The 18,125-nt window shown below is 42.1% G+C and overlaps 2 protein-coding genes across 2 annotated transcripts in view; both read right to left on the bottom strand.

The window, feature by feature from the left end:
- Positions 1-7,309, bottom strand: part of apbb2a (amyloid beta (A4) precursor protein-binding, family B, member 2a) — a gene marked incomplete at both ends in the record, with an annotated part of 37,331 nt that extends 30,022 nt beyond the window's left edge. The window contains 7 exons of the mRNA XM_083891056.1: positions 1,569-1,696; positions 2,155-2,301; positions 3,912-3,972; positions 4,139-4,224; positions 4,553-4,693; positions 5,266-5,474; positions 6,031-7,309. Of these exons, the coding sequence (XP_083747182.1) occupies positions 1,569-1,696; positions 2,155-2,301; positions 3,912-3,972; positions 4,139-4,224; positions 4,553-4,693; positions 5,266-5,474; positions 6,031-7,309 (2,051 nt within the window). The remainder of the gene's footprint in view (positions 1-1,568; positions 1,697-2,154; positions 2,302-3,911; positions 3,973-4,138; positions 4,225-4,552; positions 4,694-5,265; positions 5,475-6,030) is intronic.
- A 4,844-nt stretch (positions 7,310-12,153) lies between these two features.
- dele1 (DAP3 binding cell death enhancer 1) lies at positions 12,154-18,075 on the bottom strand. The gene is made up of 12 exons (XM_083891542.1): positions 17,891-18,075; positions 16,560-16,674; positions 16,047-16,149; positions 15,498-15,642; positions 15,177-15,389; positions 14,979-15,058; positions 14,745-14,832; positions 14,512-14,654; positions 14,178-14,333; positions 13,366-13,458; positions 13,073-13,232; positions 12,154-12,911 (listed from the first exon to the last, which is right to left on the bottom strand). The coding sequence occupies exons 1-12, from the start codon at positions 17,919-17,921 to the stop codon at positions 12,652-12,654; spliced, it is 1,587 nt and encodes a 528-aa protein (XP_083747668.1). The 5' UTR covers positions 17,922-18,075; the 3' UTR covers positions 12,154-12,651.
- Between the last annotated feature and the right edge of the window lie 50 nt (positions 18,076-18,125).

Here is an 18,125-nt window from a genome sequence, read left to right as displayed (position 1 = left end):
TATGTACAGTACACACCACTATCTGATACCCAGCAGCTTCATGTAGATACACATACTTTGACTGCAGTGCACTCTAGTGGCAGAAGTCAGCAATTCCAACCTCTCTGGCAAAATAAAACTCTTATCTCTGACACACACACACACACACACACACGGTCCTATCAGACGTGGGCTCCTATGAAACAATTTGCTGCATACATGGAAAGAGCTTTGTGATCCAAGAGCATCAAATATCCACTGGATCCCTGGGCAATATCACAGCACATAAAGAGTCATGGGCCTGCAAACACACAGGCAGGAAATCAGGCAGTAGACTCCAGATATTAAAAAATGCTGGCGGGAGGAAGAAATGTCATAAAAAAAGAAAGAGAGAGAGAGCAAGAGGGCGATGACTGAAAGAAGAAAGGGATAAGAGGGAGAGTTATCCTGGGCTGACACTCCCCTCGGCCCTCTGCTACACGCTTTATCCATTACCACTGAGCGAGACAGCAGCTGAGAGTATCTCAATCATCTGAGATGGAAGAGGGTGGAGGAACTCACTCTCTGTTTCTTTCTCTTTATCTATCACGCACACATGCACACGCACACACACACACACACACACACACACACACACACACACACACACACACACACACACACACACACACGCACACACACACGCACACACACGCTATTGAGGTAAGGGCAAAAGGTAGAAGACTGATGCATTTAAGAGAAACAAAGAAAAATAAAGTCCAAAACAGACAGAAAGAGAGAAATATGATGAGAATAAAGTAAGAAGACTTGGTGAGTGAGCAAGTGAAGTGAGGTCAAGTCTTTTATACAGATGCTATTTTAAACTCCAGAGAGTTTTTCAACAGCCAATCACACAAGTCAGGGTCGCACAGCGAACCTCAACCACTTACTTTCCTCACTTGTACAGTCACAGCGTGATCTCTCCGCTCTTAGTACTATTTATTTATTTTATTCAACTGCAGAAAGACTTTCTCGTGACCTTCACAGCTGTTTAAGTTCAATAAATACATGCACTCTCGATGCAATTATGCAAATATGCCTCATACATAAACATTAACATTAAAATCATGCATGTATGCATATTACATCATTTTCCAGATGTGCGTAACGTGGTCGCTCCACGGGTTATATGAAAACCCTGAGGGGTTAACATCAATGAGGACTTAGCTTATCCCCTCCATTTGCAGCTGTGCTAGCATCAGCACACTGTCAGCGCATCAGTGAAAGGTTAAGGCCAAATGACTGAGAACCCCACAGGAGCTCAGTGTGGAGAGAAATCACAAGTATAATTATGTGTTCTTTCTCAATGGAGTTTGTGCAAAATGTGTATGAATTAATAATGAGGCTGATTACAATCGCTGATGATTAGGTAAAAACATCTGAATCAGCAGCTAAAAGCGAGAATGTTTCACATATGCAATCCATTAGAGAGTTACTGTGTATGTATGTTTGCAGCAGGAGCTACGTGCTCTTGTTTTCTAGACATTTTGGAAACACTCGACGCGCAGCATCGTCAAAGATCATCAAAGATGTTTGTCATCTCCACCCACCTGTCGTGGTCTCGTCCGACGCCCCACACACGGATGCTGCTGATTGGCTGAGAGTGAAGCAGACTGTGATCATCGGGGTCAACAAGGGTCAGCATGCGGTCTTGAAGCACCAGCAGCATCCCTCTACCCTGCAGAACCACAAATACAGAGGCGGTTCACCACGGTAATTAAAGGTGCATTATGTAATAAATCTAAAGCAACTGGCTATAAAACCTGATATAGACCTCGGTATTTTGAATTTGAATGTAGTAACTGTGTTTGGCCACATTCTTACATATGGCACCTTAAAAATTAAAATTAATTCAATGTATTTTTTTAATTAGAAATTGATACTTTTCCTCTCCAGAACTTGCAAGCAAAAGTAATGAAATAACAAGCTGTTGCATTGCCAGCCAGAAATAAAGTTCCATTCATAAATATGTATTTCCACTTCCCCACAGTGATGTTTAACTTAGAGGCCAACAATTTATTCATACAATATAGATGTGTTAAATGTGACGAAGCCTTATTGTCCACCCACAAGTCATGAAGTCAGGAATACTGTGTAAATACTGTACATAACAACTGTCTGTGTTGACACACTGACCTCTCCCCAGACCCCCGCTGAGTCTCGTATGTCCCTCCTGCAGTAGGACAGCTGTCTGATACAGTGGTGCACGGCCACACTGCTTTTCCCATCACACAGGTCCTGCTCTGCCATCTCCACCCAGCCCAGAGACCGTACTGGAAACGACTAGAACAAAGGAAGGAAAAACAACTTGTTCTGTCACACTTAAGTTATTTTTGTTAATGGTACCACTGATTTAGCCAAATTTGAGAAATTGCATAAAGTTTATAACAGAGAAGAACATGACAATAACAGCCTTGGAGTAATTGGATGATTGAACAGGTTGTAAATAAGTAAAATGATCTAAAACCACATAATAATAAGCCTTTTTATTTGCATGTAAATGTAACACCCATATATCATCCACTGGTGTGCAAAATAAGAGCAAGTAATTACACATCAGAGCTAAACCAAGATGTTGCTCAGTAATGTCATCATGACTAAAAGCTAAAACACATCTAAAACAAATGAAACTTTAATTATACAAATGAAGTCTAAATACCAGTCTAAGTTTACTCCTCATCCCATCACACTCTGTTTGTCTAACCCTATCCTTCCCTTCATCATCCCTACAAAAAATCCCTTCATTCCACATCTCTGGGTTTTGCACATCACTCTTCTGCATGTCTTTTAGGAACCATCTGGGGCCCAGTAATCAGCTTGGATTAATAACGCTGAGATGGATCCCTGACTCTTAACCTCACAGAGTCTCAACCACCAGACTCTTCTCATGTTAGGACTCACTCAACATAATCTGTCCTCTTTAAATAATATAACTTACACTCTTTTGTGCTGTTGTCCTTGTTAGTCAACTCATTTAATTCTACTATATATATATCCTATATAGTGTGCTTTTGTGTTTGTGTGTTTGTATTTGTTACCTTTGTATGACCTTTTTTGGCATAAAAACTGACCTTGTCAGGATTGGTTAATGTAAGGGATAACACTATATTTAGGCTGTACACATTATTTATCTAGTTTTGTTTGTAGTAGACAACTTAAAGCTACCGCCTGTGATGTAAACCTTTGGCTAACATTTACCCGGAATTGTGAAGATCTGGCTCCTTACCGACTAAAGTGTAATGGAAAATCTGGAAAAATGGAATCTCCCAAATTAGCGGTCAAAACCCAAAGACTGAGAGACCCACGTCACTCTAGATCAGTAGCTGTTGGAATATAGAGCTATTTAACACATATTTCAACTTAAGTCAATGACTTTTTTTAGAAAAAAAAAACATGATTTGATGATTATTTCTGGATGTCTTACTATTAAATGTTTTGTCAAACATTCAAAATGTGACCTATAAATGTTTAAATAATCTAAGATAATTTGTTAAAAACAAATCAATTCTCATAAATTGTGATTTAAGAGCAACTCATCTCAGACATCACCACTTGAATATGTCTATACCCTATTCTTCCACATGGTGGCAGCAAAATCTAGATTGCCAGGAAACACACTGACATTGTAATTGTCCCAGTTACCGCTGAGTGGCGCTGTGACAAACAATTAGAGAGAGAAAGGGAGGAGACATTATGTCATTGCAAACAAAGCCTAGTGACCTACCTTGCCTCAAATCTTATGTACAGTGCATAGAATAAACTTAGTCTGTGGATATCATGAACTGTGATACAACATTACTGCTGGGATTAAGTGCAGATGATTGTTTGATTAGTGTAGTTATTCCAGGCAGACATATTTAGCATGTTTGTGATAGATGCTGTTTTAATCTCACCATTTCCTCTGGATTGGAGAAAGCATTGTTTAGGTCGACTGTCTCTAACTGGGCTGGAGGACTGCAGGGAAACATCAGATGTAACAAACACTCAAGGTTATTTCAAGGCTTGGCCATCACAGCAGAAATCTGATATAACAATGAAGGTAATTGCCCTCTGTATCATGCATGTGTGTGTGTGTGTGTGTGTGTGTGTGTGTGTGTGTGTGTGTGTGTGTGTGTATTACTTGAGTTTCAGTGAAGCATAGCGCAGGGTAGCGCCTTCAAATGCCTTCAGACTGGGATCTGGGTACACAGGATAGTCTTTCAGGTCCTGAAACAAAGATATTTTACATGAGAGATATTCATCTTTGTTGAGTTTGCACTTCAGACTTGGCCTGCACAGAGACGAGACTATGGCGTGCTCATTTCAGGCCAATAAGTGCAGCAGTGAAAGCTGAGATAAATCAATGATAGCCATCCAGCTTTTCAGGAGAAATGCAGACTAAACAGTTCTATAAAAAGACTTACTCAGATAACTGTCATAGGTAATGTGGCCACAAAAAGTGACACTAAAAAAAGATAAAGGTGTGCCCAATGAATAAAAAAATGATTCAGAACCTGGATACTTTCAGAAATGAATGTGATGCAGTGTGTCTTACATCGGCTGTGCAGGTGGTGGTGTTGAGATCTGGTTCACAAGAGGTGACATCATTTGAGGGGGTGGAGGAGGAGGAGATGCAGGAGCCAGACGGGGAGGGGACGGGCTCAACCGAGCTGTCGGATATCAGACTGCTGGGGCGCTGTGGCACACACGGAGGGTTCAGGGGAAAAAAAACCGAGAACGAGAGAGAGAGAGAGAGAGAGAGTGAAGATGCAGCACAAGACGGAGAGAAACAACACTCACACACACATAAACATGATGGTCGTTAAACCCGCAAGCTTTGAAATGATTAAGGTTATTAAGGTTCCTGTCTGAGCGCGGCTACACACAGAGCTGCAAAACATGTTGTTAAATTAGTTTTTTTGCATGTCATTAAATTTTTGAGTTATGTTAAGCGTTTTATTTCCTGTATAATTATGTAAAAGGCTTGAACAGAGCTCAAAGCCTCTCGCTGCGTTGTGTCTAATTGTTTTACTTTTCCAGTGTTTGCTTTTGCAGATGTTTGTTGATCATCTTCCTTGGAGAAAAAAACCCACAATATAAAAGAGCTGATTAACACAACACTTAACATTTAGCCTTGAATAAATAACATTGTTGCATATCTTTAACTCCCAACCTTCAGCCTTGATTAAAAACATTGCCCACACTTGTTGAAGGTGGGACTTCCTCGGCTTTGTGCACATGTTTGTTAAAATGGTGTGTTCTTCTAACCTCAGCAATCGGCTTGAGGGAGTGCTGTGATTCCTGCTGTGGGTTACTCTCAGTGTCAGGCTCGTTGTCGGGAGAGGTGTACTGGTTGCCTGCGGCAACAGGTCGGTGGTACTGTGTGGTGCCGGTAGGGACGTGCCAGAAATAGACTTCTGAAGAGTCTGAGATCTCCCGCCAGCCTGGTGGCAGGTCGCCTTCACTCCAAACATCTGCTGATAAATGACAGCAACACAAAAGCACATATTTGCCCACAGGCAGGCTCTGTGGATACACATTTGAACATGACATATGCACGTACAAAAGGCTACAAACAAACAGGGATGGACAAGGGTACGTTTCTGTGATGGTCAGTCTGCTCCTATAGTTCTTGTTGTCATAGCAACCCCAGGGCTCATCCCTAATGGTAAGATTAAATGAGCAACCCCCCTACATTTTTTTCTGATTTACAATATTTCTCTCCACACCTACAGAGAATATTATTCTCTCACTATTGCTTTGTCACACAACCTTGGCCATTGTCCTGTACTATATTCAGCTCAGCCTTTTTCTCCCCCTTTCCACACCCTGTTCTCTGCAGTATTCTAATCACTTTCTGCATTATGAGAGAGCTCACAGTGGACTGGAGTGACTTGTTACAAAGATGCTGTTGACAAACTTCCAGATCAGAGTGTATAGTAAGAGGTGGAGAAAAAAAGAAGGAGCAAAAGGAGTTGTGTGTTCAAACCACATGATTAAAGGCTGCTGATCAGGTGAACACTCATGTCGAACCTGTTTCCTGTGGAGTCTGAGGAGACGGTGTCTCCTGGGACAGGGTGGTCCAGCTGGAGTCTTCATCCTCTGATGGAGAATCAGGAGTCATGTCCATTCTTAAACCCACTTTAGGAAGTCCAGTCTCTGGTTCTGGCTCGGGCTCGGGCTCGGGCAGGGAGGACGGTGCTCGGCTCCTGGTTGGGGTGCTCCTCTCTGCAGCTCTTGCCTGTTTGGGGGAGGAGGGCGGGTACTGCTGCAGGAACTGGTTCTCATTGTTGGGGTGCAGCTCCACCTTAATCACACGGGGCTGGGTGCTGCGAGGTGGCTTTGCGGGACTGCGCGGACTAGCAGCCTGAACCTGGACACAGAGCTCCTCTCTGACATGTACTGGAGCTTGGTTCTGAAGGAGGTTGTGGTTGTCTGGGATCCACTCTGGGCTGGCGGAGGAAGAGGAGGACGTGGAAGAAAGCGGGACTTCCACCACCACTGGTAACAAGGGCTGTCTTGTGGTAGGTGTTGGGTCATCTTCCTCTTCTTCCTCCTCCTCCTCCACCACTGGTGCCACCTCTTCCCTCTCCTCCTGACAGGTCTGCTTGGTCCTAGGCTTTTCTTCCTTTTGGCTGTCCCTCTCTTTGGTGGGACTGGCCTGCTCTTTCTCTGGAGAACACTGCTGCTGCTTCTTCTCCTCCTTCTCCTCTTTGTTTCCTGTGTTGAGGTCCAGATCCCAGCCCTTCCCGTGGTACTCCAAGAAGCTCTTGGTTCTTCTCCGGAATGGAGGCTGCAGTGAGTTGTCTTTCTCAAACTCCAGCCAATCAGAAGTTGGGTTATTGATGAGGTCGTTGTGTATTTTGCCCTCTGTGCTGGCCCTGCTGAGCTCCAGCTGCTGGCTCTCAGCTCGTCTCTGCATGTTGGCCCCATTCTTCGCCAGTTTGGGGTTGGTGGCGTTAAACAGCGAGGAGGAGGAAGAGGAGGAGTAGAGCGCTGAACTGGAGGAGGACTTGGTGGGGAGGCCCCTCCCTCTGGTCACAGGTTGGTTTTTAAAGGACAAGTTGTCATTTATCCCCATGGCGTTCCGCACGCTGGTCATTGCGTACCTCTGACGGCTCTTTGGCAAGGTGGCCGAACTTCCTGTCTCCATGGTCTCCTTAATGACATCCCGCCCCAGCAGCTGGTTGTACGACGAACGGAGACTGAGGGAGGTGGGTGGCGTGGAGGAGGGGCCATTTCGATTGGCCAAACCCACATTGGAAGGGGAGGAGCCAGAGCGGGAGAGTGGGGGATTTTGTACTGACATCATGGCTGACTGCGAATACGCTGCAGTGATAGATCTGCTGGAAGAAAAGATGTAAAGTTAGAGAATTATTTCACAATGTTTAATCAGATATACACATTATAGCATAGCATATAGCATAACCAGGATATCTGAATGAAATATTATTGAAATTACATAAAATACGATTCATTTCGTTCGTTTGATGATTGTAAATAAAACAAAACAATGAACAATAGTTTAGCCATTTGCTAGATATTGAACTGCCTTTCTCAACAGTTCGGAACGTTATGAATCATAGATGTGTTAAGCCTCTTCCAGGATGTGGTGGCAAAAAGCTTCAGATGTAGAAATCTGGAGTGGGAGCCTGTACCATATGATGCACACTTAATCAAATAAGGGAACACTATAGAAAGACAGGCACAACAGGGTTAAGGGGGACGATGATCTAATGATGCAACTGAAGTAGAGCCTTTTGAGGAAACAGTCCAGTTTGTTTATAGTGTATGCAGCAAATTGAAGCACATAGGGAAAAGATTATCCCACCTACAGCAAAAACATGGTGGAGGTTCTATCGCGCTGTCGGGCAGTGAAGGGATTAATGTGTCAGTAGATTTATGAAAGTTTACAGAGGCGTTTTAAAGCCAAATGTGTGCAAAGATCTTGCATCAAACCTAGTTCAATTTGCAAAGAGTTGACTTATCTTAAGAGCAGATAATTCTATTTCTTGACATTCGTGAAAAGCATAATTCAACCCTTTAAGGTACTACTCAACCATTTGGTCGACCACACTTTAAGTCACTATATCTCATTGAAAAATGCTAACCCTAAACCTACTTTATGAATATTGCAAACCAGGTTTATTATGAACAGACATCTCAACCGTTTGGTAGAGGCCTGTATCTCAAATACCGTCGGGTCTAATTAAAAGAAATAAAAAATAATTGTCGTTATTGTTATTATAAGTAAATAAAATAATAAAAAATGCTTTTGCTTTTTTCTTGGTGAGTATCTTAAAGGGTTAAAAGTCCAGGATATGTGTAAAATAATGCACCCCTATTTTATTGAATTTCTAACAATAAGCCATCCTAAATGTTACACACTGGGCATTACATATTTTATATAATATTTAAATGGGTTTAGTGAGCTGCCTGGAAAATGCATTGATCCCAATCCTCTGTGTGTGTTCACTGAGTCAGTCAGAGAACAGCAACAGTCTCTCATTGTGGTTCTTCTTCAAAGCCTCTTTATGTGGCTAATGGTTGGCAACTGGGTTAGTATACAGTGGAATAGCCACTGGGTCCCTTAGTACACTGGGTTAGCATACTGTATTAGAACACATATAAATGGATGTGGCCTCAAGTTCTAGTTCTTGCAAGAGCAACCAGGCACTTATTGAGCTAAAGACAAGTTCTTTATACACTCTATGATATGATATCCAATAAAATATGATACAACAATCTTTGTGTTCAATATGTTTTGTTAAGTATATCTGCAATGTGCTTCTCTAGTCAGGCATATATCGATGCACTTTATGGTAAGGATTATTTTCCATCATCTGCCTCTTTTTTTACACATAGGGTGTCACAGCTGAAGGGTTAGGGAGGAAAACACTCCATCATGAAGCTGGATTACATTTGCATGATATTGGTTGTGAGTCAGAAGAAGAACCTCTCTGTATTTGTCCATGCAGGACTGACATTTACAGCAGCAGGCAGGTCTGTGGGGAGGCGAACAGGCAGCCGGCTCTTGCTAACTGGCTAGTCGTGTCATCTTATCTCTGAGTGAATCAGGTTTGATTAAGGTGAATGGGAAAGGAAGGAAAAGCCCGTTATGATCTTAAGACAAACGCACATGCATTTAAGTTGCATTACTGTCACTTGTGCTTTTGTCTGATTTTAATTGAGGGTGCACTGCCCTGCCCTGTGGAAATCTGCAGCAAACACCACATATACAGGTGGAACACACACACACACACACACACACACACACACACACACACACACACACACACACACACACACACACACACACACACACACACAAAGCTGCAGTCATCATCAGCACCTTTTCTCAGAAACGTGGAAAATACAAACGCAGCAGATTTTAAAGCAGGACAAGATCTTGGGAACAGACAGAGACAGAATTTTGGCCCGATCACAATCTCTGGGCGGTGCACTTTGCTCATGCAGGGCCCCTATCTGCCCTCCTCGCCATGGGTGGTTGTCATGTTGCCTCTCTGTCACTGAGCCAGACAACAACAACAACAACAACAACAACAACAACAACAACAACAACAACAACAACAACAACAACAACAACTGTTTGTGCTGAATCTGCTCTCAGACTCCGGGCTTGTGACTCAGACACACAAACACAGTGTCAACAGGTACAAACCGGCACTGAAGCAACAGAAAACCATGCTGTGTTTAATCAGTAATGCAAATAAAGCATCTTCATGTTAAAACCTAATGACTCCAGTTTTTCCATGTTTCCATTTAGTCTAACCCTTTATCTGCATGCTCAATATAAAATTAATGGTGTGAAAACATGTGGAAAACGCAAAGCTACAAGCCTGAGAAAAGTGACATCTTGGACATACAAGCAAACCCCAAAGCTGAGAGGAGTGATAAACACACAGCACGTCATCTCTCCAGGATCATCTCATTCTATGTATTACTACTCTGAATGTCAAAACAAACATGGTTATCTCGCATTCTCCTCCAACAATGCAGCCAGTTCTCCACGAGTTAAACAAAAGTGGAAGGCAGACTGGATGCGAAAGGGAGCGGGGAGGAGAAAAGATGGTCATTCCAGGGAGGAAAGTGAGGAGAATGACACAGCAGTTTGCCGGACACTCGTCACACAAAGTCAGTTAAACAGTTGCCCTGAATAGATTTGTTGTGCTCAGTAACAACAGAGTAGGTCATTCATGAGGTTTTAGCAGCTATAGATTCAGGAGGATTTCATTACAAAATATTTTTAGACTCATATTTTTGCTGATCTTCCTGGTGTGAAATCATGATTATAAAGGAGGAGACAAAACAAGGAGATCCATTTTCAGGATCTGGATCTGCTTGTGTTGTGCTTATTTATCTGCTTACCTTGTTTACACGGGCTTCGGTGTTTTCATCTGAAGGTCACCTAAAAAGAAAAAATTGTATTAATGCTTCAAAAGAGTCATCATGAGAGTAATGCTGACATAGATCATGGCCTGTGAGGAGACACCATCCTTCCATTTAAAAAAAATAAAAAATAAAAAAAATAGCTACTTCCTGTAAAAGCAAATAGCTGCTTTCAGGGAAATGAAATGCAACAGATGAAAGCTCAGGCAGAGGAGAAGATGAACTTGAAAAAGTCGATGATGTCATGGGTGGAGTAGTCCCCCCCCCCCCCCCCCCTTCTCTTCGCGGAGCCTCCTTTTAATGAACTCCCTCAGTGTTGCATCTGCGTTAAATCATCTTTATGTCTAGTATTTGACGTCCACAGCTGGCTCTGCTATAGGTGGAGTTTTATAATATAGGAGAAGCAGAGATGTGGATGTGTGGACAGAAGCGGAGAATCCTTAGCATCCTTCCCGGCTTCTCTCGCCTCAGCTTCATCACAGCCGCACTGGGAGTGGAGCGCATCCCCATCCCACTCACCGCTTCACCTCCGGGCTTCTGCGCCTCCGCTCCCAGGACGACAAACACACGCACATATAAACACACACACACACACACTCACTCACACACAATGGTGAGCGGGGCCGACGTCGTCAGCCGCTTTTAAGAGCCAAGTCCGCCCGTAGCTGCAGCCGGCCGCCCGCATTAAGATCACATCACAACATTTGCCACAGCGCCCGCCTCGCGTCTCCGCTGGCGGCCAGGATGCGCTTTCGCTCTGCGCCAGAGGATCCCGGAGCGTCGCGGCGCTGTGGAGCCTCCTCGGCAATGCACAGCCAATCAGAGGCGAGGACGCAGCACGCCCGGCGCATAAAGACGACGCAACCATAATAATAAGAAAAAAAAAGAAATGCCGGTGTTATTTTGCAACTCAGGTAATGAAATCACACATCATCGGAGTCTGACGTCACACAGTGATCTGCTGAAATATGAATGGGTTACAGTGATGTGGTCTTGTGTTCCTATTTTAGTGGTTTATTAATCTTTGTATGTGTCCCTGATCATGTTTTTCAATTAAATTCTCAAAAATAAGATTTGGGTTGTAATTCTTGTGAGGCAGCAGTCAAATAAACACCAGCATGTGTTTAAGGTTATTAGAATAAGTACAAGTAGAATAAGTACAGTATAAGACTGTAATTGCACACCTGATTTTTTGTTAGTAAACACACATATAAACAAAGAAAATGAGTGCAGTTTGAAAATACTCAAGACTAATCCGACTGACACCAATATGCGTGTCATCTTGGACATGTCCACATGCTTCGTTGCTGCCATGTGATTGGCTGCTTTGATATGTGATACAAGTGTACTTCATAAAGTGGCTAGTTAATACATAATTAGGGAAGGAGCTTGCTAGTCATTCCCTCTAGCTTGTTGCTGGTTCCCAGAGTTATTCCTGTGTAAGTGGGTTTTCTCCTGGTACTCCAGTTTCCTCCCACATATCCAAAAAAACATTCAGAGATTAATTGAACACCCATAGGTGTGAATATGAGTGAATATACATGCTGTAAACTCTGTGATGGACTGGTGACCTGTCCAGGATGTACCCCGCCTTTCACCCTATGTCATGATATACTGAAGGTTATGGTAGTTTGTCATCTTTGGAAACACTAGTCTAGGATAGTCAGTAAATAAACTAAGCAAACAAACAATCTTTTAAGAATTTTCTTAATGTTTTTTTTTTTTACTAAACATTAGGCAGTTTAAGCAGTTTTTTTGCCCTTCTTCACATATCAATTTACACACAGCAATGAACCATTTCACCTGTAAAGAAATGTATCATTAACATATGACACTTATATAAAGCACTTAGTACATTTCGCAGGAGACGAAATGAAGACAGTGATTAAACCCACGTCAAAAGAGAGTGAGACCATTAACCACATGAGAATGTCAACTCACATGGAGGCACATCGATCACACTCTCTGAGCCACTGGAGAACATGGAAGCTTATAACTCTGAGAGAAAACTATAGCTATAGAAGAGGATCCACTGTACACATAATATTGTCAGAGAGTGTATCCAACATGAAAATAAAAAAGAAACGCTTACATACTTGAAGTAGTACAAAACTTTTCACCGAAATCCAGACTTCAACATTATGTACAACAAGCCTAACACGTTGTAAAAAAACAAACAATTCATGCCATAAAATAGTACACAACAGTACATTCTTTAGTTTAGCCAGTGCTACCCCAGGAGAACTATCCAATACCCACTGTCCATTGGCAGATTCTTCCCTCTGTGCCGTGGGGGTGGAGGTGAAGAGGAGCAGAAGACAATGTTTGAGACAAACACAGGCTCCCAGTGCTCCAGGAGTGGGGCAGGGCAGGAAGGGTGGTGGGGTGACTGGTGGAGGGAGAGACACAACTGGCCAGAGAGGAGAGCTGCTGCTGCTGCTGCTGCTGCTGCAGCTGATAGAAACAGGGGGCTGAACTGATGGAGCGCAACACTGCATCTTCCACTGAAGAGGAAAGAGAGACAGAGAGGAAATCAATTGATAATCTTCCCAGAAGTGATCACTGTGGTCTTGGCTTATTAAAAACTGATCTCTCTCAGTGTTTTCAGAAACAAGTACAGAAAAGACAGGGACTGATATAAATGCCTTTCAAAGTGTGTACTTACCCTTAATATCTGTGCCATTAGGAGGCATCAGTAACTTCTTAGCCTCCTTGTTTCCTGCTTGAGCTGCTTGTTTGTAGAATTCAATTGCAGTCCTCAGGTTCTGCTGAACCCCAAAACCACTCTCATGACACTGACCCAGGAACAGCAGGGCAGTGTCATCCTGCTCACAAAAACATGCTTTAAGTTATTTCATCTTTGAGAAACATTTTCTAAATGAGAAGAGCTGATAAAACAAATAAAGGCACAAATAATGTCATTGATAAAAGCCCAGAATCATCTAGAAAGGAACTCACCCCGTCCTGTGCTGCCATCTTCAGGTACTGAACAGACTTGCTCCCGTCTCTTACTAACTCCTGGGAATAAACTGATGCAAGGCAGAGCTGAGCCTGAAGGGAGACAGAAATAAAAAATGGGAGGTGGTTTTAGTTGCTCATATCTTTTGATTGAGGTTTTTCATTTTACATGGTGATCAGGTCATATGACTGTCTCTCTTAAGATTCAGAACAATGTTACATTTACTCTTTTGTTGGTTGGGAATTAAATGAGCAAATAGACTGTATATCATAAAAACAGGGTTCCCACACCTTCGTTGACATCAAATAGAAGGACTTTTCGAAGGACTTTCCGGGACTAATTCCCCCAAATTAAAGGATTGAATGTGCTGACACAGCTTTATATGCCAAGGCAACTTGTAAGTCTCTCATGACGTCCACTTTCATTGACCTGACCACTCGCACGCATCTGACCAATTTTATTTGGTGAGGCAGAGATCTTGGAATTTGCATTTCCCTGACATCAGGTTTTTTCCCCCCCAAATTGACAAACTTTCAAAGAGTTCAAGTCACTGTGTGAACTCTGTAGACATCAACAATGCAAGACAGCAGGAGAATATTTACTTCATTCACTAGTTCTTTGATTATACATTTCTCCACAAGTTGGCTTGAAAACCGTAAGTTGCAGAGTTTTTATTTTCTAACCCTAAAAAAAAAAGACATTAGCGCTGTTTGTTCATAGATTAGCACTGGTGTACGTCATATTTGATTCACAGCTATAAAAGCAACGTAAATTATTCACAATTCACAGATTTTACTTTCATGACCTCTACCTTTGTGAGTCCAGCTGCAGCGGCATGTTCCAGGAGGTCGATGGCTGTGTTCAGCTCCTCTAAACTCTGCACTCTGCTGGTCAGGAGAAGCTTCGCATAGCGGTACTGAGCCTGTGCATGACCACCACCTGCTGCCTCTCTGTAGTAATACAAAGCCTGGAAAAGAAAACATCATCTCTGAGGCCTCCTTTACACCGGGAATTAAAATGCTTGGGGTGAAGCGCTATCCGATCCCTATCTGTTTACAGAAAACACATTCTAATGCCAGATGTTAAGGGGACCTGACTGATATAGATGAAGAGACATTATGATTATTTTCAGGATGCATTCTCACCTTGTCTTTGTCTTGGCCGACTCCTCTGCCTTTCTCATAACACACACCGACGTTAAACTGGGCTTTAGTGTAACCGTGCTGAGCTGCAGCTAGAAAACAGGCGAATGCTTCCTCATATTTCTCACTCTTGGCACTTTCTAGACCTGCAACGGACACAGAGATGTTACATATTAACCAAAATAAGAGAATGTGGGTGTATTTGGTTTCTTTAAAAAAATTTTTTTTTCCATTACCAATGATGTTGAGAATAACGGACACACTGCCGTCTCCCACATGTCTGAGGTTCATTGTTGCTTCTTCCAGCCTCTCCTCAGACATGTCCTGCAAACACAGAAGAGGATTAAAAAAAATATATATATATATATATATATATATACTTATTAACAAACCAGTCAATCTTTTGTAAGAATAAACATAATAACTTTAAAATAACCCTCTCATAAACTAATGTAAGAAACCTCTCTCACCTTGTGATTAGCATCTTTTGTCTCTGTGTTGATGTCATTCTGGAGAGGATGGGATGCCGAGAGAAGTGGTTCCTCTGTGTCTAAGATAATTAACGTATTATTTTACTACTCCCACAAATACTAGGACATAATTATTTAATATTACAGGGTCTTCAAGCTACATTTGAACTAAAAAATAACACAGAGCACAAGACAAACCAGCGAGAGCTGAATTCTGGTTGAGGAGTGTCCTCTGGTGGTCAGGGATGGAACTGCATGTGATCTGACCCTCACTGCTGCTGTGATGACTACTGGCACCACCTGAACTGCTGCTGCTTTGATAAGCCTGGGTTTGATCTTGGTTGTGTCTCTCCGGCGCCCCCTGAAGGCACAATAATCTCTCTCCTCTGGGCAGGACATCACGCCTGGATACTGTGCAACACAGTGGAAAGGAAAAACAACAGATGTTTATCTATTCTGAAAGTACATCTCATGAATTGGAATGAAGATAAAGAATTTGTGGGGAAAAAAAATACTCACAGATTTCCAACAGGATGCGGTAGCCACACTTTGGCAGGGAAGATGGGGCAGTTAAGGCTCCAGGGATGAGACCAGGTTCTGTGCCTGATGAGAACCGAGAGTGGATCCTCTTGCAGACCTGCATAAACAGAATTGCTGCTGCCCCCTGTGGAGAGACATCAGAGTTACTGGGTAGAACTATATGTATGATAACCCAAAGATATTTTCTGTTTTTACAAACATACCGAATAATAGATTATTATATCAATGCTTTGTTCAATCAAAGTCCAAAATGGGGCACTGAAACAATGACAATAATAACACCTTCAGTAATTGCTGAGTGATTAATTTTCAGTAAGAGTAGTTAACATTAATTTGAAAATGATGAGTGTTTTGAGTGTTTGATTAAATATGCATTCACATTTATATTCTATAATCATGTTTAACAAGCCTGTTTCACAAAATCACACAACTGCATGTGAATATATCAGCAGACCCCCATATGGTGGACTGGCAGTGGCTGGTTCAACATTTCTAATTGCGGTTATGACAGTGCAGTAACAGACATACCCATCCCACAGCATCCAGCACTGTGTATTGTGGAAGCTCAGCATAGCCAAACTGAAAGGTCCTGTGTTTCTTCTTCCTCCCTCCATCGTGCTCGTTGTAAGAACTGGGAGAAAAACAAAAGAAACAACAATTATATTTTTGTTGTAATACCCAGTCAGTTCTATTGAGGTGTCATAAAAATTCTGTTTAGGACATGTGGTTGTTCCTTCGACTAATCCTCCTCATATACACAGCAGATGCTACTGTATGATGCAACCAGCTGAAATGTGGCAGCGAGTGAGCTACAGGGAAAGCTGGGATCAAGGAAAAAGAACGGATAGAGACGAGGACAGTGTCTGAGGCGTCACCTTAATTCAAAGGTTCTCTTTTTAACAGCCAATACGGCCAATGGTTTGAAGGAAAACAATGACAGCGCTCAAAGCAATGCTCAATGCTCTTTTCATTTTCTCTTTTTTGCCCCCTTGACTTAATAATCTGGACCATGTCAAATAAAGAAGGGAGATGTGGCAAGACCTGCTGTCGGAGGACTGTCGAGAGGTGGAGAGGACAGCTGAGCTGTTGAAGACTTCATCGTCCACGTGGTGGTTCTTCAGTCGCAGGGGGGCGCTGCCATTGCATCGATGTAGAACTGAGAGGTGGTAGGAGGAGGAAAATTTTTAATTGTCACTGTTCACCCCACATACAAAAATGAATGAATACACCACTATCGCTTCTTCTATAAACTGTAGAATAGAAAACTTGTTTTTAAGTCATTTGGGCGTTATTTAAGAGAAGTTAGATTTTAAGGTTGTGAACCATTATTTATTGGTTTCCAAAAGAAAACAATGTATTAATCACTCATTAACATAAACTAATTTGTATTAACTGTATTTTATTGAATTGTTGGTTAACTTGTTAATGCATGCATATGAAAAGAACATTTTTAGAGTTGTAGGCATAATGAAGACTACTGTCATGTGATACAATTTTAAAATAATAGGGTCCAAAACTCTGCGTCATACTGAAGATCCAAGCCCTGCTATCACTTGCTATCAAATTAAGCTACATTTAGCATTACTAACTTCTTTCTTTACCAAATAACACACATGGTATGTGTCTACTCCAGGTTCCCTGGTGTTTTTTTATTTTAATAAAGCCTTATATAGTCACTTAGGGCTGCAAATAATTATTATATATTTTCATAATGGAATATTCTGGTCATTATTTACTCAACTAATCAAGTAGCCGTTTTGTCCATAACATGCACTTTATCACCAAATCGATCGAATAAACCACAAAACAGTCACATTTCACAAGCTAAAATTATTATGATTGTCATTGTATTAATGAAATTGGTAAGCATTTATCAAACATAGCAGACCTTTTACTTAGTTATCAATTTATAATTGATCAATTGGTGTCACTAGCATACCAGCAAGAACAAATACACGCATCTATTAAACTATTAAATTATCTCCCAATTTAAATACTCATAAGTATACATAATGTTTTAAAATATCTGTACCCTGTAAACTACATACATTCAGAGATGAAGCTATTTCATGCAGCCAGTTGACACTGGGGGTTCACATTTGTGTGTAGTGTTATTGTGTAGCAGGACAGTGCTGCAGCTCAGTGACACAGTCTGGAAACAGACAGACATGTCCGTACACAAGGAACTGACACCAACCAAAAATAAACCGACTGCCAGTGTCAAGTAACTGACACAGACCTCCACTCACTACTAGTTAAAAACGCAACCAACTGTGTGTTAACGCGCACTAACTAATAATTAACATCCGACTAGAAACAACATGGCAGTGTAAACGAGTTCCTCCCTCCGGCGTCTTTGACATTTCTCTCACCTCTTCCAACAAAACCGTGGACTCTCCACATGATTTGTCCGTCACAGGTTTAACGACGCAGTTATGGCCGCGCAGACGTGTTCTTCACGCCGGTCTGCGCCATCTCATCTGAGTCTGCCGCCGCCGACGTGCTTTTATTGCCGAAGAAAAGCAACCTGAAGAAACTAAACTCAAGTCACGGGACGTGGTTGAGTTGAAACGGAGTGTCGGAAGTGACGCAATCGACAATGCAAGA

Source organism: Microchirus variegatus (genome assembly GCF_963457635.1).
Source record: "Microchirus variegatus genome assembly, chromosome: 6".
Classification (NCBI taxonomy): domain Eukaryota; kingdom Metazoa; phylum Chordata; class Actinopteri; order Pleuronectiformes; family Soleidae; genus Microchirus; species Microchirus variegatus.
The sequence above is the reverse complement of the archived record's forward strand: the minus strand, read 5'-3'. Positions and strand labels throughout refer to the sequence as shown.

What these genes read in the sequence shown, in the direction of transcription:
- dele1 (XM_083891542.1), bottom strand. Translation starts at nt 17,921, where the DNA reads ATGTGGAGAGTCCACGGTTTTGTTGGAAGAG. An exon ending in CCACGGTTTTGTTGGAAGAG is followed by an intron (nt 16,675 to 17,890) that starts GTGAGAGAAATG and finishes ACCACCTCTCAG; the next exon opens with TTCTACATCGATGCAATGGC. An exon ending in TGCTGGATGCTGTGGGATGG is followed by an intron (nt 15,643 to 16,046) that starts GTATGTCTGTTA and finishes GTCTCTCCACAG; the next exon opens with GGGGCAGCAGCAATTCTGTT.